This window comes from Typopeltis vanoorti, chromosome 10 (genome assembly GCF_054136105.1).
Source record: "Typopeltis vanoorti isolate ZY-2024b chromosome 10, IOZ_Tvanoo_1.0, whole genome shotgun sequence".
Classification (NCBI taxonomy): domain Eukaryota; kingdom Metazoa; phylum Arthropoda; class Arachnida; order Uropygi; family Thelyphonidae; genus Typopeltis; species Typopeltis vanoorti.
In genome coordinates this window covers 29,443,550-29,460,793 of record NC_143558.1, presented here as the reverse complement: position 1 = coordinate 29,460,793, position 17,244 = coordinate 29,443,550, and the positions used below count along the sequence as shown (strand labels likewise).

The 17,244-nt window shown below is 34.3% G+C and overlaps 1 protein-coding gene across 1 annotated transcript; it reads left to right on the top strand.

Annotated features, from left to right (window-relative positions):
* The first annotated feature begins 1,660 nt into the window (after window positions 1-1,660).
* On the top strand, window positions 1,661-16,937 carry LOC150102282 (putative glutamate receptor). Its single transcript, XM_090399166.1, has 12 exons — window positions 1,661-1,760; window positions 3,355-3,483; window positions 3,679-3,872; window positions 4,227-4,370; window positions 4,751-4,930; window positions 5,017-5,123; window positions 5,495-5,585; window positions 5,719-5,874; window positions 12,063-12,207; window positions 12,440-12,669; window positions 14,562-14,821; window positions 16,458-16,937. The coding sequence occupies exons 1-12, from the start codon at window positions 1,703-1,705 to the stop codon at window positions 16,687-16,689; spliced, it is 1,926 nt and encodes a 641-aa protein (XP_090255292.1). The 5' UTR covers window positions 1,661-1,702; the 3' UTR covers window positions 16,690-16,937.
* The last annotated feature ends 307 nt before the right edge of the window (window positions 16,938-17,244 follow it).

Here is a 17,244-nt window from a genome sequence, read left to right as displayed (position 1 = left end):
CCCATAATGTTAGATAGGAAAAGCTTTAGCAAAACTTTAATATTTTGTTAGTTGTCACACAGGTTTTCTTTAGGGGAAAATATTTGAAAACTATATCATATAGAAATTTTCCATTATCTCTATACTTTTTAGGTGGTAATTGATTTTCATCGCCTGCAGAAAATACAAAAAATATATAAAATACATGAAAATTAAAATAAAAATGAAATTAAAATAAAAATGATAGCCCATGTAAAAATCGTCTACGAATCCATTTATTTTTATTAGAAAAATGTATTTCCATAGATATCCTGATGATATTCCGCGCATAAGTATGACGTCATTTATTATATTTTATTCTTATTTTATTTATTCTTATAAAATTAGGAGATGAAAATGTTAGTATTTCTCTCCATTCAATTTTCATTACCAATTCTTGCCATTTTTTCCTTTTTTTTTTTTTTTAAACTGAAATTTCAAGCAACAATAAAACAAAATGTACCAAAAAATGGTGTGGGTTTTTGGACTGGAGAAAATCAAAAGTTAGAAAAATAAAAATATAACAATATCTTCAAACGGATTATCGAAATTTGGAGAGAAACAAGGTTTATGTGTGGTGGAAAGAGTAGAGATATTCCATCAACTGAATAAGAATTCAGCAATAGGGACATGAGATATCAGCACGTGTGCTAAAAGAGTGTTCAACTGAACTGGCCATTCCTTTGTCCAGGATGTTTAATATAAGTCTCAGAACAGGGAAGATTCCGCAGGAATGGATGGAATGTATGGTAATTCCATTGCATGAGGGTAGTGCAAAGACCGATGGAGTGGTGGTGGTGAAGATTTTGGAAAAATTGGTTAGGGCTCGCTTTCAGAAATGGATTGACAGAGAATCTGTACTTTGCAACGAACAACATGGGTTTACTAAGTGAAAGATATGTTTTAACAACATGCTCACATTCCATAACAATGTTACCATTGGACTAGACAAGGGGAATGGATACACCATGATACTTTTGGATTTTGTTAAGCCGACAGATACGACATGGAAGACTGTTGCATAAATTGGAGAATATGGGTTGGATTATAAATGTTAGCTTGGTAGCTTGGATAATGAAGATGTCTGATTAATAGATATCAAAAAATAGTATATGGGGGATGTGAGTCTGCAAGATTTACGGTAACCAGTGGTGTGCCTCAAGGATCAGTCCTTGGTTCATTGTTGTTCAGTCTATACATTAATAACATTGGGAAGGATTTGGCAAGAGACGTACAGCTATTGTAATAATATACCTCTTATTAACAAAACTAATTGAGTTTAAAAAATGGGAATAATTTTCTGAAATAAAGATTAAAATACAAGAAAGACCTCATTTGTAGTTATTCAGAAATCCAATATTGGCCTTTTATTTTAAAATTCTTTATTTTGTAGGTCGCGACATCTATTTTTAGAGATAGAAAATCGCATGCTGGTATATGAACGTGTTTGTCCAAGGCAGCTGCTCAGATAATATCAGACTTTGAATAAACAATGAAAATGAACAATATACAGAAGTGAGGCAAATTTCTCTTTTGAATTTTTCCCATTGTGCATTCAAATACATATCAACACGAGTTTCAAGTCAATTATGAATGAATTTTTTATAGGACCATATCATGTGACAGAACTGTGTTTGCACAAGGGGAGTTTAATGTCAATGAGTGAAGTCAGACAATCATCTGAATGGCTCTAAGATGTGTCGTTTATTTTATTTGTTTTCAGGGTGTTCTCAGCATCGAAGGTAAGATTTACTTCTCTTTATCTACGCTTTCTATTTCAAGAGTTAAGAACGGAGTTTAGAAAAACACATTTCTAACCTCAGCTTTGTTTCTTGTAATAATTATGAGTAATAGTAATGGAACTTGTGAAGAGTTTAATACTGACGTTGCCAAATTAATGGATTCAAGTGTTTGAATAACACAAATGAAATACGTATTGAAAAACTAGTGTCCTCTTTGCCATTCTTAATATTTTTCCATTGCAGAAACTCCATCTTTACAGTTAAAAGAAATAACTTTATAAATATTTCTGTGTGTAATGTAGATTGTAGTTTATGCTATGGCATGAAGAGTGTATATTATGTCTGAAGTATATGTTGAATGTTACGAGTGCCCTAATACATATAGTTATTTGATTTTGTAACAACTGTATCTCCTACATTTACATTTTTCTAGTGACAAGTATTTCGATTATTTTAGAAAAATATTATGTTTTTGTCTTCCTAAGTATTAACTGTATCAATCTATCTAGATTTTGATCTTCCTTTGGGTCTTTCTCCCTCTCTTTTGCCACCATATTGGAATCATTTACTTTTATTCAATTCCCATTTTGCTTACGTGACAGATTACCTCAGATTATTATTGTTAACAGATTTCGTTTTGAATGCTAACACAGCTATCTTCATTTTCAATAAGATTGTTGCATCAATCAAGACATTCCAAGTTATCGTGCGTGTGTGTTTTTGTGTGTGTGGCGTGCGCGAATTTCTCAATCAACAGCTGCAATGGAAATCAAACCTATTAAACATGGGTTTGATTTTGTAACACAGCAAACAAACTGATGAATAATAACTAACGGCTATCATCCTCAGAAAAGCTTACAAATAAGTTTCGAGGATGAAAGCTGAGAAATCATATCTCATCCAAGATAAAAAAAAAAAAAAATCCAAACCCAATACCACATTTCAGTGCTTTAGTTATAGCGCTTAAATATTGCAAAAAAAAAAAAAAAAAAAAAAAAAAATCAAAATTGTAAATATATATTTTATTGTTAAACGAATAAATGCTGCATAATATTATTATTATTATTAATAATACATTATACAGGGGGGAAAAAGAAAAGAAAGAAAAAAAATCTGTACGAATTTCATTGTTACAAAAAAAAAAAAAAAAAAAAAAAAAACAGAATCCAAACCTGTTGTAAATAGGTAATCTTATGTGTTGTAAATATGTAATCACAATATTAATCATAATTTTAATAATAAAAAAAGGATTGATTTTTTTTTAAAGAAAAATATGTAATCAGGTATGTATCATATGCAATGAAATGCATGTAATGTATGTAATGTTGTATCATATATAATCAAATGTATGTAATTTATGTATCATAATAATAATAATAAAATTATTATTATTAAAAAAAATAAAAATAAACAAATAAATAAATGTAAAGAAATTACACTAATATCTGGACACAGCAAACTAATAAAATTTATACAATTTAACTTGGAGCCATTTGTTTCATTTTATTAGATGATCTCCATAAATCTCCATAAATATACTTTATTTATATTTTATCAATGCATTTATTATTTATTTATTTATTTTTCTTTAAAGAAAATACAACCCCTCCATGCTGGAAATATTCCTGGAACTTAGGAGAAGATTACTCAATGTTTCTGGCTGATTCTATAACAAAGATTCTCCATTTAAAGGAGGTCGTTATAGTGTATACAAAATCAATGGGTAAGAAAAGATATAGGCTTCACTTTGTTTAATCAGGAATCTATTAACTATTCCAGTTATACTTTTGAAATAAAATAATTTAAAAAATATGATTTGTAATTTAGAGACTTATGGTACTTTTTGTTGCCATTAAGAGTACCTCAATTACATTATAACAAGCGGAGAGAAAATTTATTTATTTTATTTTATTTACAGCGAATCAGCAAGTGGAACATTTAATAGATGCTTTGCATCTCAAAGGCGTGCGCACGATGGCTTTCCAAGAAAAATATTTTGAAAAGGTTGAAAAAGAATTACCAAAGAATTTCCTGTATGGAAGAAGGCTGAACGTTGCTCATGTATTTTATTTTACGGAATGTCTTGGACAAAGCATTGCAGTTTCTAAGAAGGTAACGTTTTTGAATAAACACTAGGATGGAATCTAAGTATCTAAGATGGAATATTTATTTTTATAATCGACGCATGCCGCATGGCTTTAAAAATAGCAAAGGTTTTCTTGCAGATGTTTTTTCAAATTTAAATGATTAATTCTTATGAAAATATTTATGAACATTAATATTTTTATGGATAAAGTATTTTTTATCTAGATTATTTATGAAATTAGTTAATAATAAAAAGAAAATCAAAAACACCTTTCAAGTTTTTATTGAATATTTATATATTAATTTTTTCCATAAAAAATGATATAGTTTATATGACATTAAAATGTCTGATGTAATTTTAAATCTTATTTCATGTGCTAGCATTTATCTTGGCAAGATGATTCAGTTCGATGGGTGATCTTCTTACCACAGATTCCTGAAAACCTGGAAATGATGGTGTACGAGCCTACTAATTTTTATGGCTGTGATATTAATTTGTATGTCGTATCAAGAAATTTCTCATTAGTATGTATTATACTTCGTTTGTTTTTCAGTTTTCATAATTTATACCGGCATTCCCCCCTCCCCTCCATTGATCACTGAAAACTGATACAAGAGAAAATAATGAGAATAATTTAAAATAGTATTGATGTAAGATCTTTGTTCTCATTTAAATTTTTATAAAATAAAATTAATAAAAAATCAGTGAATGCAGTGCGATTCAATATTTGCAATATTATATAAATAAAGTTAATTTTTACATTCATATGCTAAAATAGCTTTATATATATAACCAAAAATTTCTGAGAAAAAAGTGAGGAAAAGTAATAAAAAATTGAAATTTTAAATAATATTTTAATAAAATTTAAAGTACTTTAAGATATTCTTAATTTTATCTTTCACAGTTTTCACTTTCACACATCTCTGGCAATGAGGCGAAAACTGGTCACTGTTCTACGCAAGTATCTCACTTATTCTCTAGGAATTCTACTAACGAAGTGTTTTCTTCACGGGAATATTTCTTACGTGATGTGAATTATTTTCAAGATATGAAAGGGGCGAAATTCATCGCTGCATTCAGACCCGTAAGTATAAGTATTTTTAATTGGATTATTTAATTGAATACAGGCGATTTGTGAAATCTTTAATTATCTTTGTTTTGCTTTCACAGAATTATCCCTTTCTGATTCTGAAAGAAGACGAAGAGGGAAAGAAAAAGCCTGTTGGAGGAACTGATTACCATTTGTTAAACACCATATCTAAGAAGCTCAATTTCGTGTAAGTTATATTTTTAAAGTTATATATATATATATATATATATATATATATATAATAAAACAATCACACCAGCATTGACGGTAAAAAATACCTAATATGAGACAAGTGTCTTGTTTTTCAGCAAAACTCGTTTCCTTGGGGAATATATTAGTGACAGATAGCTTGGAATGTGAGCATGCGCAGAATATTCGTTTTCATCCAACTAGTATTGGATCTTTGACTCAATAAAGATTATTTGTAATGCATAATAAGTGGAATTAATTAGCAAAAGACGACTGTACGGGGAAGTTAAGGGGAAATTAAACTGACTTAGATGTAATATAGGTTTATGTGTGGATTGAAAGTGATTAACATTAATACTATTCGTGTAGGTATGAAATACGTTCGCCAGCAGACAATGAATTTGGTCGAAAATTGGATAATGGGAGATGGACTGGAGTTATGAGAATGGTTTTGGAAAACGTAAGTTTTTTTTCTTCCCTGATTGCTGCTGCTATGATCATTAATTAATAAATATAACTTTGGAATCCCATAATTCTTGGCTTATAATTAACAGTCTCTCTCTCTCTCTCTCTCTCTCTACTTTACGTTCCAGGAAGCTGATTTTGGCTTTGGATTGGTGATGAGTTCTTCCCGCACGTCGGCCGCGGACTTTGCCGAACCTAACATGATGTTAGGAGCTACTTATGTGACGCAAGCACCAAAAGAAAAACCAAAGACTTTCATTCTGTTTCGCCCATTTTCCAAGAAGGTAAACATATAAAGTATGATATTTAGTGGAGTATATTTAAATATAAATAGGCTTGCTAGTTGGATTCAAGGTTGTTTCTGATGTCATGCATTAAATAGTATCCTGTGCACGATATTCGCAAAATATATTGTTAATTCATGAAGTAATTACTTAGCAACTGGTCGTTGGCAAATAACAACGGAATAAACATTAAAGGAACTTAAGTATATCTATTCAAGACATGCTGAAGTACAAAGCAAATAACTATGATCAACTGAGGGGTATACTTACGAGTACTTGGGGATTATGGTATCGGCTGCTAGACGGGAGGAAATGTGCAATGAATGGATAGCATTTAGAATATTTAATTGATGCAATATTGGAATGTGTCCCAAGAGATCGAAGAATAAATACGGTAGGAGTCAGAGGAAGGGGAAGCAAATTATTAAGCAAGAACTTCTTAAGAAAAAAATGATATGGATGAAATATTGTTACGTCGATCAGGATGATATCAGTTACGAAAATTATAAGAAACACTTCAAAAGAGTTCCAACTCTTGCACGGGTAGCTGTTTGAATATGAAAAGAAATTCACTTCGCAAGCTAAAGCGAGTCACAAGAATTCTATCGATATGCTGAAAGCAAAAGAAAGAATGAATGTGAAAGAATAATTCTACTGAATGCAGATGGTATTCAGGTGACTGATGGAGAAGAGTTCTTCAACTAATGAGTGTTCATTTTGTTAAAAGCTATCTTCCTGGTGTACGCGACATTGAGCTCACTGTTATCTCTTTACTGGATGAAGAAACTCAGCTGAATGAGGAAGAGGTATTAGAACTGTTGCACAAACTGAATAAGAATTCAGAAGTACGGACGGATAGGATGTCAGCACGAGTACTAAAAGGGTACTCAGATGATCTGGCTGTATACTTTGAGTCTCCGAACAGGGAAAATTCCACAGGAGTAGAGCGAATGTATGATAATCTCAATGAACGAGGATGATGCAAAGGCCAATGCATCCAGCTATCGACCTATCAGTATCTTAGTTTCGTGTTGAATAGTTTGGAAAAGTTGGTAATATCTTGCATACAGGAACGGAATGACAGAGAAATCTATATTGTACAAAGAGTGACATAGGTTTACTAAGGGAAGGTCATGCATGCCTCAGTAACTTGCTCACATTTTACAATAACGTGAAGGTAGACTTAATGATGTATGGGGAGGTGAGGCTGCAAAATTACGACCTTGGGTTTACCACAAGGAACTATCCTTGCTTCATCCTTATTCCATCTTTACATTAATGACATTGTGAGTGTATTTGTCAGATGATATATAACTATTTGTTGATGATGAAAGGTAATGCGATAGATATCCATCGAAAGACGTTGGACTACGACTTAGTTGAGCGACCAAGACGTAGACACTAAATTAAGGCTACCAGCTTTACCTTCATTGAGTTCTCTAAAACGAAAAAATATATCAGAGCTCGTAGGCGTTGAGATGGAAACATATGTTGGCCCTATGTTTCTACTAATGGAGCGAAAATGTTTTGGCTTGCTTCTCACGCCAACCTTACAATTGGTACGTATCATATTCCATGGGGAAGCTATTCAATGATCATTCAGCGAAGGCTATTTTTTGTGAACTTTAACTGCATAAAGTATTATCCTCGCAATTAATTTGTAATATGTTGTTACGACTGAATGTCTTGAAAGTATCCATCTTAAAAAATTCAACTACATTTTTTAAATGAATAAGCTCACAAATTCACATTACTTCTCAGCATATAAAATAACCCAACAATAGATCTAGCAGCAGCACCTAATGAGATCACAACTTAAATGATTAACGATTAATATTTGTGGCATAACGGGTAAAGCAAAATGCTTTTCATACTCCCCACTATCTGATAGGGAAACAGTGAGTGGAAAAATGTATGAGCCAATTGCTTTCCCTGAGCGGGCTTGGAGATTAAACATCAGAATTAGAGTTTAAGATGGCGTTTGGTCTTTTATGTTTGAAGTAATCCATTGCTTCGTAATTTACAGCTAGTTGCACCAGCTTGTTTGGGATGCCTTTTCAAAGGCATCTTTGTACAGATGCCTTTGAAAAGAACTTTGTTGCCATAGTTTGCAGAAAATTAAGGGGACATCTGTGTTCTGATGGAGTTGCACATTTCTGATGAACCATGGATCATTCCTAGACATTTATTTTGTACTCGTTGTAATTTGAGAATATTAGTATCAGTGGTATGGCTCCAAGTCGGAGAAGAGTAAGTAGTTTGATTCTGATGCTTAGTTTACTGTTCGTTTGTTTAGGTTAGAGGATGGAGTTGAGCAATGGCTTTTGATGCCTTTACACAGAGAGCCTTGGTATGGCAGCTGAAAGTTAATCATCAGTCCAATAGTACACCAATGTATTTGACTTCTGTTTGCCACAGGATGTTTGTGTTAAACAGGAAGATGTCCCCTTTAGGAATCATCGGTCTTCTGGTGAATAGCATGGCTACGCTCTTCTGGGGATTCACTTGCACTCTCCATTTGGAGAACCATATTTCAATTAATAGTAGGTTTTCTTGAAGTTTTTGGTGGCAAGATGTGGCTGTAGAGATCCAGCTAATATTGCTGTATCCTCCATGTAGAGGACAATGATAGATGACAATGGATTGTGCGGGATATCACACATGTATATGGAGACAAGAATCGGTGCTGGACTCCAGCCAAGATACATTTCTGTGCTGATACTGTAACGTTGATCTTGATTTGCATACGCCTGTCAGAAAGGTATGATTTAATTTGGTGAACCATTTCCAATGGTATTCCAGTTGAGATCAGTTTATGCAGTAATCCGAAATGCCAAATTTTATCAAATGCACTAACTATGTCAAGGAAAACATTCCCAGTGCATTTATGCCAATTGAATCCAATGGAGATGTATTCAACTAGTCTATGTATCTGCTGTAGTACTATAGAATTGACGGAACCCAAACTGCTCTTTACGAAGAATGTTTAACTTGTGTACGGTGGCTTGGAGTTTGATAAGAATACCTGTCTCTGCAATTTTGCCTAGATTTGAGATGAGGCTGATTGGTCTATAATTTTGAGGCAGGTGCGGGCCTTTTCCGGTCTTATGGATTGGAATTATATCCGACACCTTCCAACAGGAAGGAAAATGTTTGAAACGAAGGATGGGATTAATTATGTTGGTCAGATGTACAATAGCTATACGAGGCAGCAGCTTAATTCATCTTGTTGGTGATGCCATCAAGTCCAGGATCCTTTTTGGTTTTTAATTTCTTGATTATATCATATATTTCTGCTGGTGATGTGGGTGCAATTTGATTGGAGCAGGTTGCAGAAGATTTTAACGACATCTGACATGTCGATGAATCTTGTAGATGTGACTGAAGTCTAGATGCTGATATGAGGGTTTATATTGCTTGTCTAAGTTTTCTGCTATTTCAACTTTATATGCATCCGTGTGGATAAGGCCTACATCTGTTTGGAGAGGCGAAAGAGATTTCGTTTTGTTTTTGATTCTTCTGATTAGATCCAAATGCAGTGATTGTCAGGAGAGATAGAAGTCAATCGTTCTTCTCAAAGTTGACTTCTACGTGTATTAAGGGCATCTCAGAATTAAGCCTATTCAGTATTCGTTTGTACTGTGGTGCGCGGGTATTATGAAACCTTTTTCTAGCCTTATTTTTCTCCTTGATCAGGTTCATGACATCTTACGGCAAGTGGTTGGGCCTGAGAATAGTTGTGGAAGGTGATTGCTGAACACGCTGTGTTAATCTGTTGGATGAGGTCTTTAACAGCTGTTTCAATTTCTTCTTTGTATTTTATAAGCGGAACAGGACAAATATATTTCGGGAGTACTTTGGTGAACCTTTCCCATGACATGAATGAGTGTGTGTGTGGGGGGGGGAGACAGTTTTGCTTGGTTCCCCAACTGTAGCAGTATTGGATTATGATCAGATGAAAGATCGTTTATGTTGTCATTAAACCGTACTTGAGTATCATATTCGGCAGTATGACTATGTCCAAGACATCAGGAAGTGCCATACTTATTATGATGGGTAGATTCAGTGGGCCCTGCCACAACCGCGTTGTTGGATCCTGTATAGTTAGCAAGTATGTGGCCATTCCTGTTAGTAGTTCGAGTGTTCCAAGCGAGATGCTTGGCGTTTAATTCACCGTCAATGACGACAGGCTCTCTGATGCCCAAGATGGCATCCAAATCCCAGGCGATAATGATTTTAATGGAGGATTGTATGCTGCACAAATTTTTAGTTTACCAGCCGAGCTCGTGAGAACTTCTACACCTGTAACCTCAAGATTAGCGGAAGGTGGGATATTTACAGGGTGATGGTTAATATAATTCTTCATGAAATGGCTGTGCAGCCGCTTCTGTGGGTCAGCCTGTCAGTTCTGTACAGATCATATCCCCTGATTTTGAGGTTGTCCAATGATCTCATATGTGTTTCGCTTCGGTGAACTCTTGGAGCTCCAAGACCTTGTTTCTGAGGCCGTTCGCGTTCCACGCGATAATCTGCAGAGTCTCAATTTAGTTTATTCCTGTCCATGAATGAGCGCTATGAGGATGGTTTGTGTATCCTTCAGGAATCTTTTAGTAGAAAATGGTGTAGGGTTGAATCTGCTGAAGTCTAGTAGCATATTTGCCAGAGAGGAGAGGTGATGATAGCTGTCAGGTTTGTGTGTGGTACTGGTTGATAATGTTCACGAGTTGTTTGTTTAGAGCGGACTACATCCGCATATGTCCTTGTCTGTTGTTGTTCTTTTAAAGGGCTCTGACTACGGCAAATGGGCTTCTGACAATTTTTGCTGGTCATTGAGAGGCTGTGGAACTGAGGCCTCTGGCGTGGATCTATTGGGGAAGGAAGAGTGTCTGTCTCCGATATCATAGCTTATAGTCCTTATAAGGACTGGCTTAAAGGGGCGAAGCAAGAATGCTTTTCATCTTCCCCGTTATCTGTAGAGGACTGTGTAGGGATAAAGTGTTATTGTGCTATTAAAGCTCTGATCATGACAAGAGGGTAGCAGCAATAGCAGAGCCTCAGTTAGAACTTCATTGGCTACAGCATTGCCATCCATTACCCACCAGGGTATTAATCCACCGGTCATTCCCCATTTGCCTTCGATATCTCATAGCTTATACATTATATATTCTAAATGTATTTGAATTATATTTTTAATATTTTACTGTATTTCGCAAACTTCAGTTTATTTTCTGTTTGCAAAACTAATCTTACATTTTCTCAAAATATTTTATATAAGTAATTTCAATCCAAAGTAATATTTTGATTTTATATAAATTTATTGGCTAAAATGTAATCAGCAAATCCATTAACTGACAGTAATTATATATTTCATTAATAATTAAGATTTCCTTGCAGTGAGATATAGAGATGTGCAGATGTGATATCCTTGGATTAGCCGAGATCGGCTGGACGGATCCAGAGGCAGAAAAGAAATAAATAAGTGGATTTCACAAAAGACATTGAAACTGTTGTAAGAAAAGAGCATAAATGATTCGAATTGATATTTCCCAAGAGTTAGAAGAACTGTATTGATTGAAATGCAATGAAGTGAAGGAAGCGGTCGGAAAAGACAAAAGCAGATTAATTAAAGAAACACTGCGTAGATATCAAGAAGTATGAAAGATGATCAGAAACATCAATAAGAAATAGAGCTCAGAGTAAAAAAAACACCGCATGACGACAAAGGATAAAATCTTGATAAACACTGAAAAAAAGAGATGGGCATAATATTGATAAATATAGAGAATTCGATTAAACATAAAATTCTGAATTATTAGCAGACTACCCGAAATTTCCCTGACTGGCTGAATGACAAAGGTGTCGTCTTAACCCATTTGCACATCACTGTTAAGATAAATTTGTTACAGTGCTTCTATTTAGTCCCATGAGGTAGTTTCTGAATCCTTTTCTAAAGGAACAGCATTCATTCCCATGATCCAAAACAATGTTCTTCTTCCGTGCAAAATAATGAACTCAGCCCAAGTGGCTTCCTGTAAGAATGCGGCAAACTACACAAATCTCTCCATAAAGAAACTCTTGCTACTTTCGCAGAGAATGTTATCGATTTTGTCTGGTTTGTTCATTGCCAGTATTTTGTTATTTTATTTCTAGTATAGATATTTAAAACGATTTTTTTATATATATTACAGATGTGGACTGCAATCGGAGTATCATTATTGTGTGCCACGTTGATCTTCTACAAACTGGGAACTATTGCAGCCAAGATACGACTTTTTCCCAAACCCTCCGGGGTTCATATCTTTTGGCATTTATTTGGATCTCTACTCTCACAAGGTCAGTGAAAGAAACATTCTTCGTATGGACACTATTCTTGATTTGTTGATTAGCAGTGACAATTAAATAGGTTGGAATTTCCCAAGGTTTTTCCTTCAAAATGTATAGAACGATGTAACATCAAGTACAATAGGAATTGTACTTAACTGTATGGATTCAAATTCACATTTCTTTATGTATTTTAATACTCGTCCTTGAGCCATTTTATTATTTTTTTTCTGTTCCATTTCAGGAGTGCATTCTGGACTGCCCTCTTCGGTGTCATGTGAGATTGCAGACACTGTATGGTTCCTGTGTAACATGGTGTTTACTATTAGTTACAGCGGAGTCTTGATGGCCATCATGGCAATGCCTGAATTAGAGAAACCGATCGAAACAGTCGAAGAATTATATTCTGCCGTGGCTCAGGGAAGATACACATGTGGCACATTAAAAGGATCCTCAACATTTATGGCTTTTGTGGTAAGAGTGCTTATCAACCATTTTTCCAATAAATCTTGAGAAAAATAAGAACATTACTTCCGGATAATATTTTTTATTTTATTTATTATACATAAAAGTATACCGTACTGAAAATGCATTATTTCTTGTAATCAGAAATTTCTTTACTAATGTTACATATAAAAGAAATGTTGGTGTAGTTACGGCCTCACGCAAAACTGTTGAATTCCTAAATTTATTTGTGAAAATCACTCGTCTCTAATTTTTATTTCTTTATTTCTGTAACTTAAACTTGGAATAAGAAAATAAAGAACTTTCGGCGTTATTGAACGTTCACGCCGTTAAAGATTTGTAGCCTTGTTTACAAAAAGCGAGTTCGTGTTTGCCGCCATGTTGCTTACCCCATCAGTCAGTAGTGCGATTGCGCGAAGTTTGTACTTCCGGAGAGGAAGTTGAATTTCTGACACAGAGTAACAGAACAGTCGTTGCCTTGATTATAACATAAAATACGTACTAGGAAGTAGGAAGTTTACGGAAGAAATGGAACTTAAAGGAATTCTTAAGCCAAAAAGATGAATAAAATGTCATGAAGGAAACAAACTGTTATTCCAAAATTAACGGAAGACTTTCTCTTAAATGATGCTGAGATTTGCATAGATAAAAGTGATATAGAATTTATCAAGAAGCTGCCACGATTAAAAAATTGGTAGGATGAGTCTTAAAAGTATCCTGACATTCACGGGATTATAACCAAAAACGGTTCTTGTCTGAACTATCTTCGGTAACACTACTTAGCTACCCCACGATGCTTTGATTCCCTTCCTGAATAAACAACTAGCTTACCATCCTATCTTTTGAAACGCCCTTCTCCATTCCATCTGGTCTCTGTAATTCCCGAAATGTCAATTTTGTACCTCTCCATCTCACTACAGACAATGAAGAGTACCCGTCTGTAGACGGGTAGTCTACAGACGGGTACACGTTATTTTTTACACGTTATAAACATGGTTTTTCTTTTGTAGATTTAAAATGATTGTGAAAAATGCTTCAAGAACTTGAAAAACAATCCAGAAGTAATCCTTCAGTCATCCATCCTGAAAGATTACTTTCACCTTGACAACCAGGAGGTCCATCTCTAATGAAGTGGTCTTTGAAGTGAACACGAGGGAACACGAAAAATGGTGGAACTGTGTTGCCTGTCCCAGACACAGCCACTGCTAAAATAACAAGTGACCTCTCTCCGCTGGTTTGACTGCTCCGACTTGCTTATTATTTACATTATGTCCGTTGAAGCTAGTTGCGCGTGCCAAGCTGGTTGCTTCTGGTGTCTTATTGATACCTTACTATGACGCTTTATAAACGCTGAAAACCAATCAGCACCAGCTTGTTTATTACTCTCCCAACTGTGTGGTATCGTTAAATTATTTGCCACAGCTACTTCATATGCAATCTTTTGAACCTCCTTTGGACTGAGACCAAAATATATGTCAGAGCCTTGGAGGAGATAGGCCTCCAATTCATCTAGAAAATTCATCGGAAAAAACATTTGCCGATATCTTTTGTATCCTACGATATTTATGTGCTGTGTAATACTGTTGTCAATTTCTGTGTCCGTAAATTTCTTGCAATATCGCTCAAAAGTGCGGTAATTTATATTATAATCCTTTCCAACGCTTCTTATTTTATTATTGCTTTTTTTCACCCAACCCCACAGAGAAATGAGTGCTAGCGGGGATGTACCTACGTTCTCTATGATATATTAGTACGTGCCTATAAATTACAGTTTCTATGTTATTGCGTTTGTGACAACCATACCCGGTAATCTCCTACTTTTAACAGTTATATATGTTACTTATATCAACATCATTATACTGTATATGTTTCTAAAGAAGTATTTTTTAATTTCTCCGCAGAAATCTACTATTCCTGATATGCTGATGATCGGAAAAGCGATGGAAAAATTACCATCGAACCTCGTGGCATCAGAGAATGATGGTTTACAGCTGACGTTGACAAGAAAGCACGCGCACATTAGCCTTCGTACCACATTGCAGAGCAGTGCGTACCAAAGAAATGCCAAGGATTTCTTTATTTCGAAAAGCGACTTCTACAGTCTTAGTTTGGGAATAGCACTAAGAAGGAAAAGTCCTTTAAAGAGACCTTTGAACAAAGTGTATGAAGAATTTTAAATATTTTTGATTACTTTATTTATTTCGTTGTCGTCTGAGCAATTCAGGTATAGGCGTTTTATGTCCTGTTCTTGCTCTGCATATGAAGTTGATCTTTCCAGTTCTATCTTGGACGTGTACGATGTCTTCTTCCTGTAGGTTTATATTCTAGTGCTAGTTTAAGAATCCTATTGTTATTCATCCTTTCTATACCTTATATTTCTTGTATGATGTTTCTTTTTTTTTATCTCATCTAGTGAGTCTCAGGAGAGGTTTTAGAAACGTCATCTGTGCGGCTTGCAATCTTTGTCTGTTTCATTGTTATAGAATCCAACTTTCACTTGCAAATTTGAGAGATGGTTTAAAGGTCATATAATGTAATCTTAATTGAGTTTCTTCAGTCATTTGTTCTTCAAAATTTCTTTTAATTATGCCATTCATTCTATTGTAAATTTGTAGTCTTGCTTCCAATTGAAAATCAGTATTGTATTGCGAGATTATATTTCCTAAATATTTGAATTCTGTAACGTGTTCTATTCTTTTATTGTTAAGCATAATTTTGACTCAATCCTTTGAGTGGTGTTTCCACACATTGCCTTAGCTTTTGTTTTTGGTTCCGAGATTTTCATTAAAATTTTTTTGCTATTTCCTTTAGATGGTTAGTTGCAATTTGGAGTTTATGTTCTGAATTTGAAATTAGTACTTAATCATCTGCATAAAGTATTGTATTTAACTGTATTTTATTTGCTGGTTTAATTCCATTTTTGACAGTTGTTTTCCATTCCTTTAGAATTCTGTTTATATAAATGTTGAAGAGGAATTGGTGATAAGTCACGGCCTTGTTTTACTCATTTATTTATAGTTATAGGTTCCATCTGTTTCTCTGTATTGACTTTTTATCGCTCTAATTAATTTGGGAGGTATTTTATCGTCTTGTAATATTTTCCAGAGTAGATTTCCGTTCAAGTTATCATACCCCTTTTCGGAGTCAATAAATAGAAGAAAACTGGGCTATGAATATCGTAGCTAAAATAATAACGACTCTTTCCGCTTAGATTTAGACATCGAGGACAACTTCAATGCGAGCAACATCAAAAAGACTACGATTGCTATCCACTCACAGAGCACACTCAAGAGAAACCAGGAAATGATTTTATGTAATATTTGGAAGTTATTAATTAGTTCTTTACACACGTAAGACTTTTAATCTTTCTGCCAACTATCCGCATATTTTCTGAACAATGATAGACTTGATCTAGCTTCCACGATCCGCGTGATCTCTGTTTTATACTTTTGTGTAACGTGTTTCTACGCGTTGTTAAATGTTTTGTTCTTTAGTTATGTAATGGTTCACTTTTAACACTTTATTGTATTGTTTTTTTGTGATTCCTAATCCAGAAGAAATCAATAGCGTATGTTAGCGAAACTAATCAATATAATCAACCGTACTATTACGGCCTAATAAAGCCAATTGTCGGTTATTTTTGCTTACGTTATTCATTTTTAAAATTATATATATATAATATTACATCCTTTTGAACACTGTCGAACATATTAGTAATTGTTTAAGAAACATATTATTGAAAAAAAATATTTTATACACCCACCCAGTAATTCTCAACGTGTTTCTCCCAAATATAGGATTGTTCGAATAATAGAAGCAGGTCTGGTGGATAAATGGTTGTTGGATATCATGGATGACTTGAAACGAGAGTCAGCAAAGCGTGTTCAATTTGAGAATGAAGAAAATGTTCTTTCTCTAAATGATATCCAGAGTGCTTTCTATCTTCTAGTATCTGGCTACGTCATTTCCTGTCTCGGGATGGTGGCGGAAGTAGCAGTTAGTAAAAAGTGCAAGAGGAATTCGAAATAGCAAGATGATTCAAACAAAAAATGAGATTAATATATATTATAAATAAATTAACGTGGTCTATATTGCTGTATCTATTATAAATCTATAATGAATTGCATTGTAAGCGTTCTTACAGAAAATTACGAACTGCGAACTGACTGTATTATTATTATTATTAGGCACTATTTCTCTATTTGAGCCTATTTCTGTGGTATATAATCCACTATAGATTTAAGAGAATTAATAAATGTAATATATTTAACCTAAAAAAATAATACTAATTGAGTGTACTTCCTGATGCAGGTGAGAAATGAATTAAATGAATATATAATGTGGATATACCAGAATCATTAATAAGGAAATGTACGGATGGGGTCTTAATCATTAATAAGGACACCAACTTGAGGTGTCCTTATTCATGATTCTGGTATATCCGACTAAGAGGCGACTAAAATGGACGCAGAGTTTCGCTGTCTAAGGTTTCTTCCGGAATTTTGCTCCCGGTGAGGGGGGGGGGGTTGCCTTGAGAGAGCATTTTGAGTTTTTGGGGAGTGTATTCTCCGGCGTGGCCCGTGA

Coding starts and splice junctions, on each gene's coding strand:
- LOC150102282 (XM_090399166.1), top strand. CDS start 1,703: ATGGCTCTAAGATGTGTCGTTTATTTTATTTGTTTTCAGGGTGTTCTC. Junction 5,124..5,494: donor TCTAAGAAGCTCAATTTCGT/GTAAGTTATATT, acceptor CTATTCGTGTAG/GTATGAAATACGTTCGCCAG. Junction 12,208..12,439: donor TGGATCTCTACTCTCACAAG/GTCAGTGAAAGA, acceptor GTTCCATTTCAG/GAGTGCATTCTGGACTGCCC.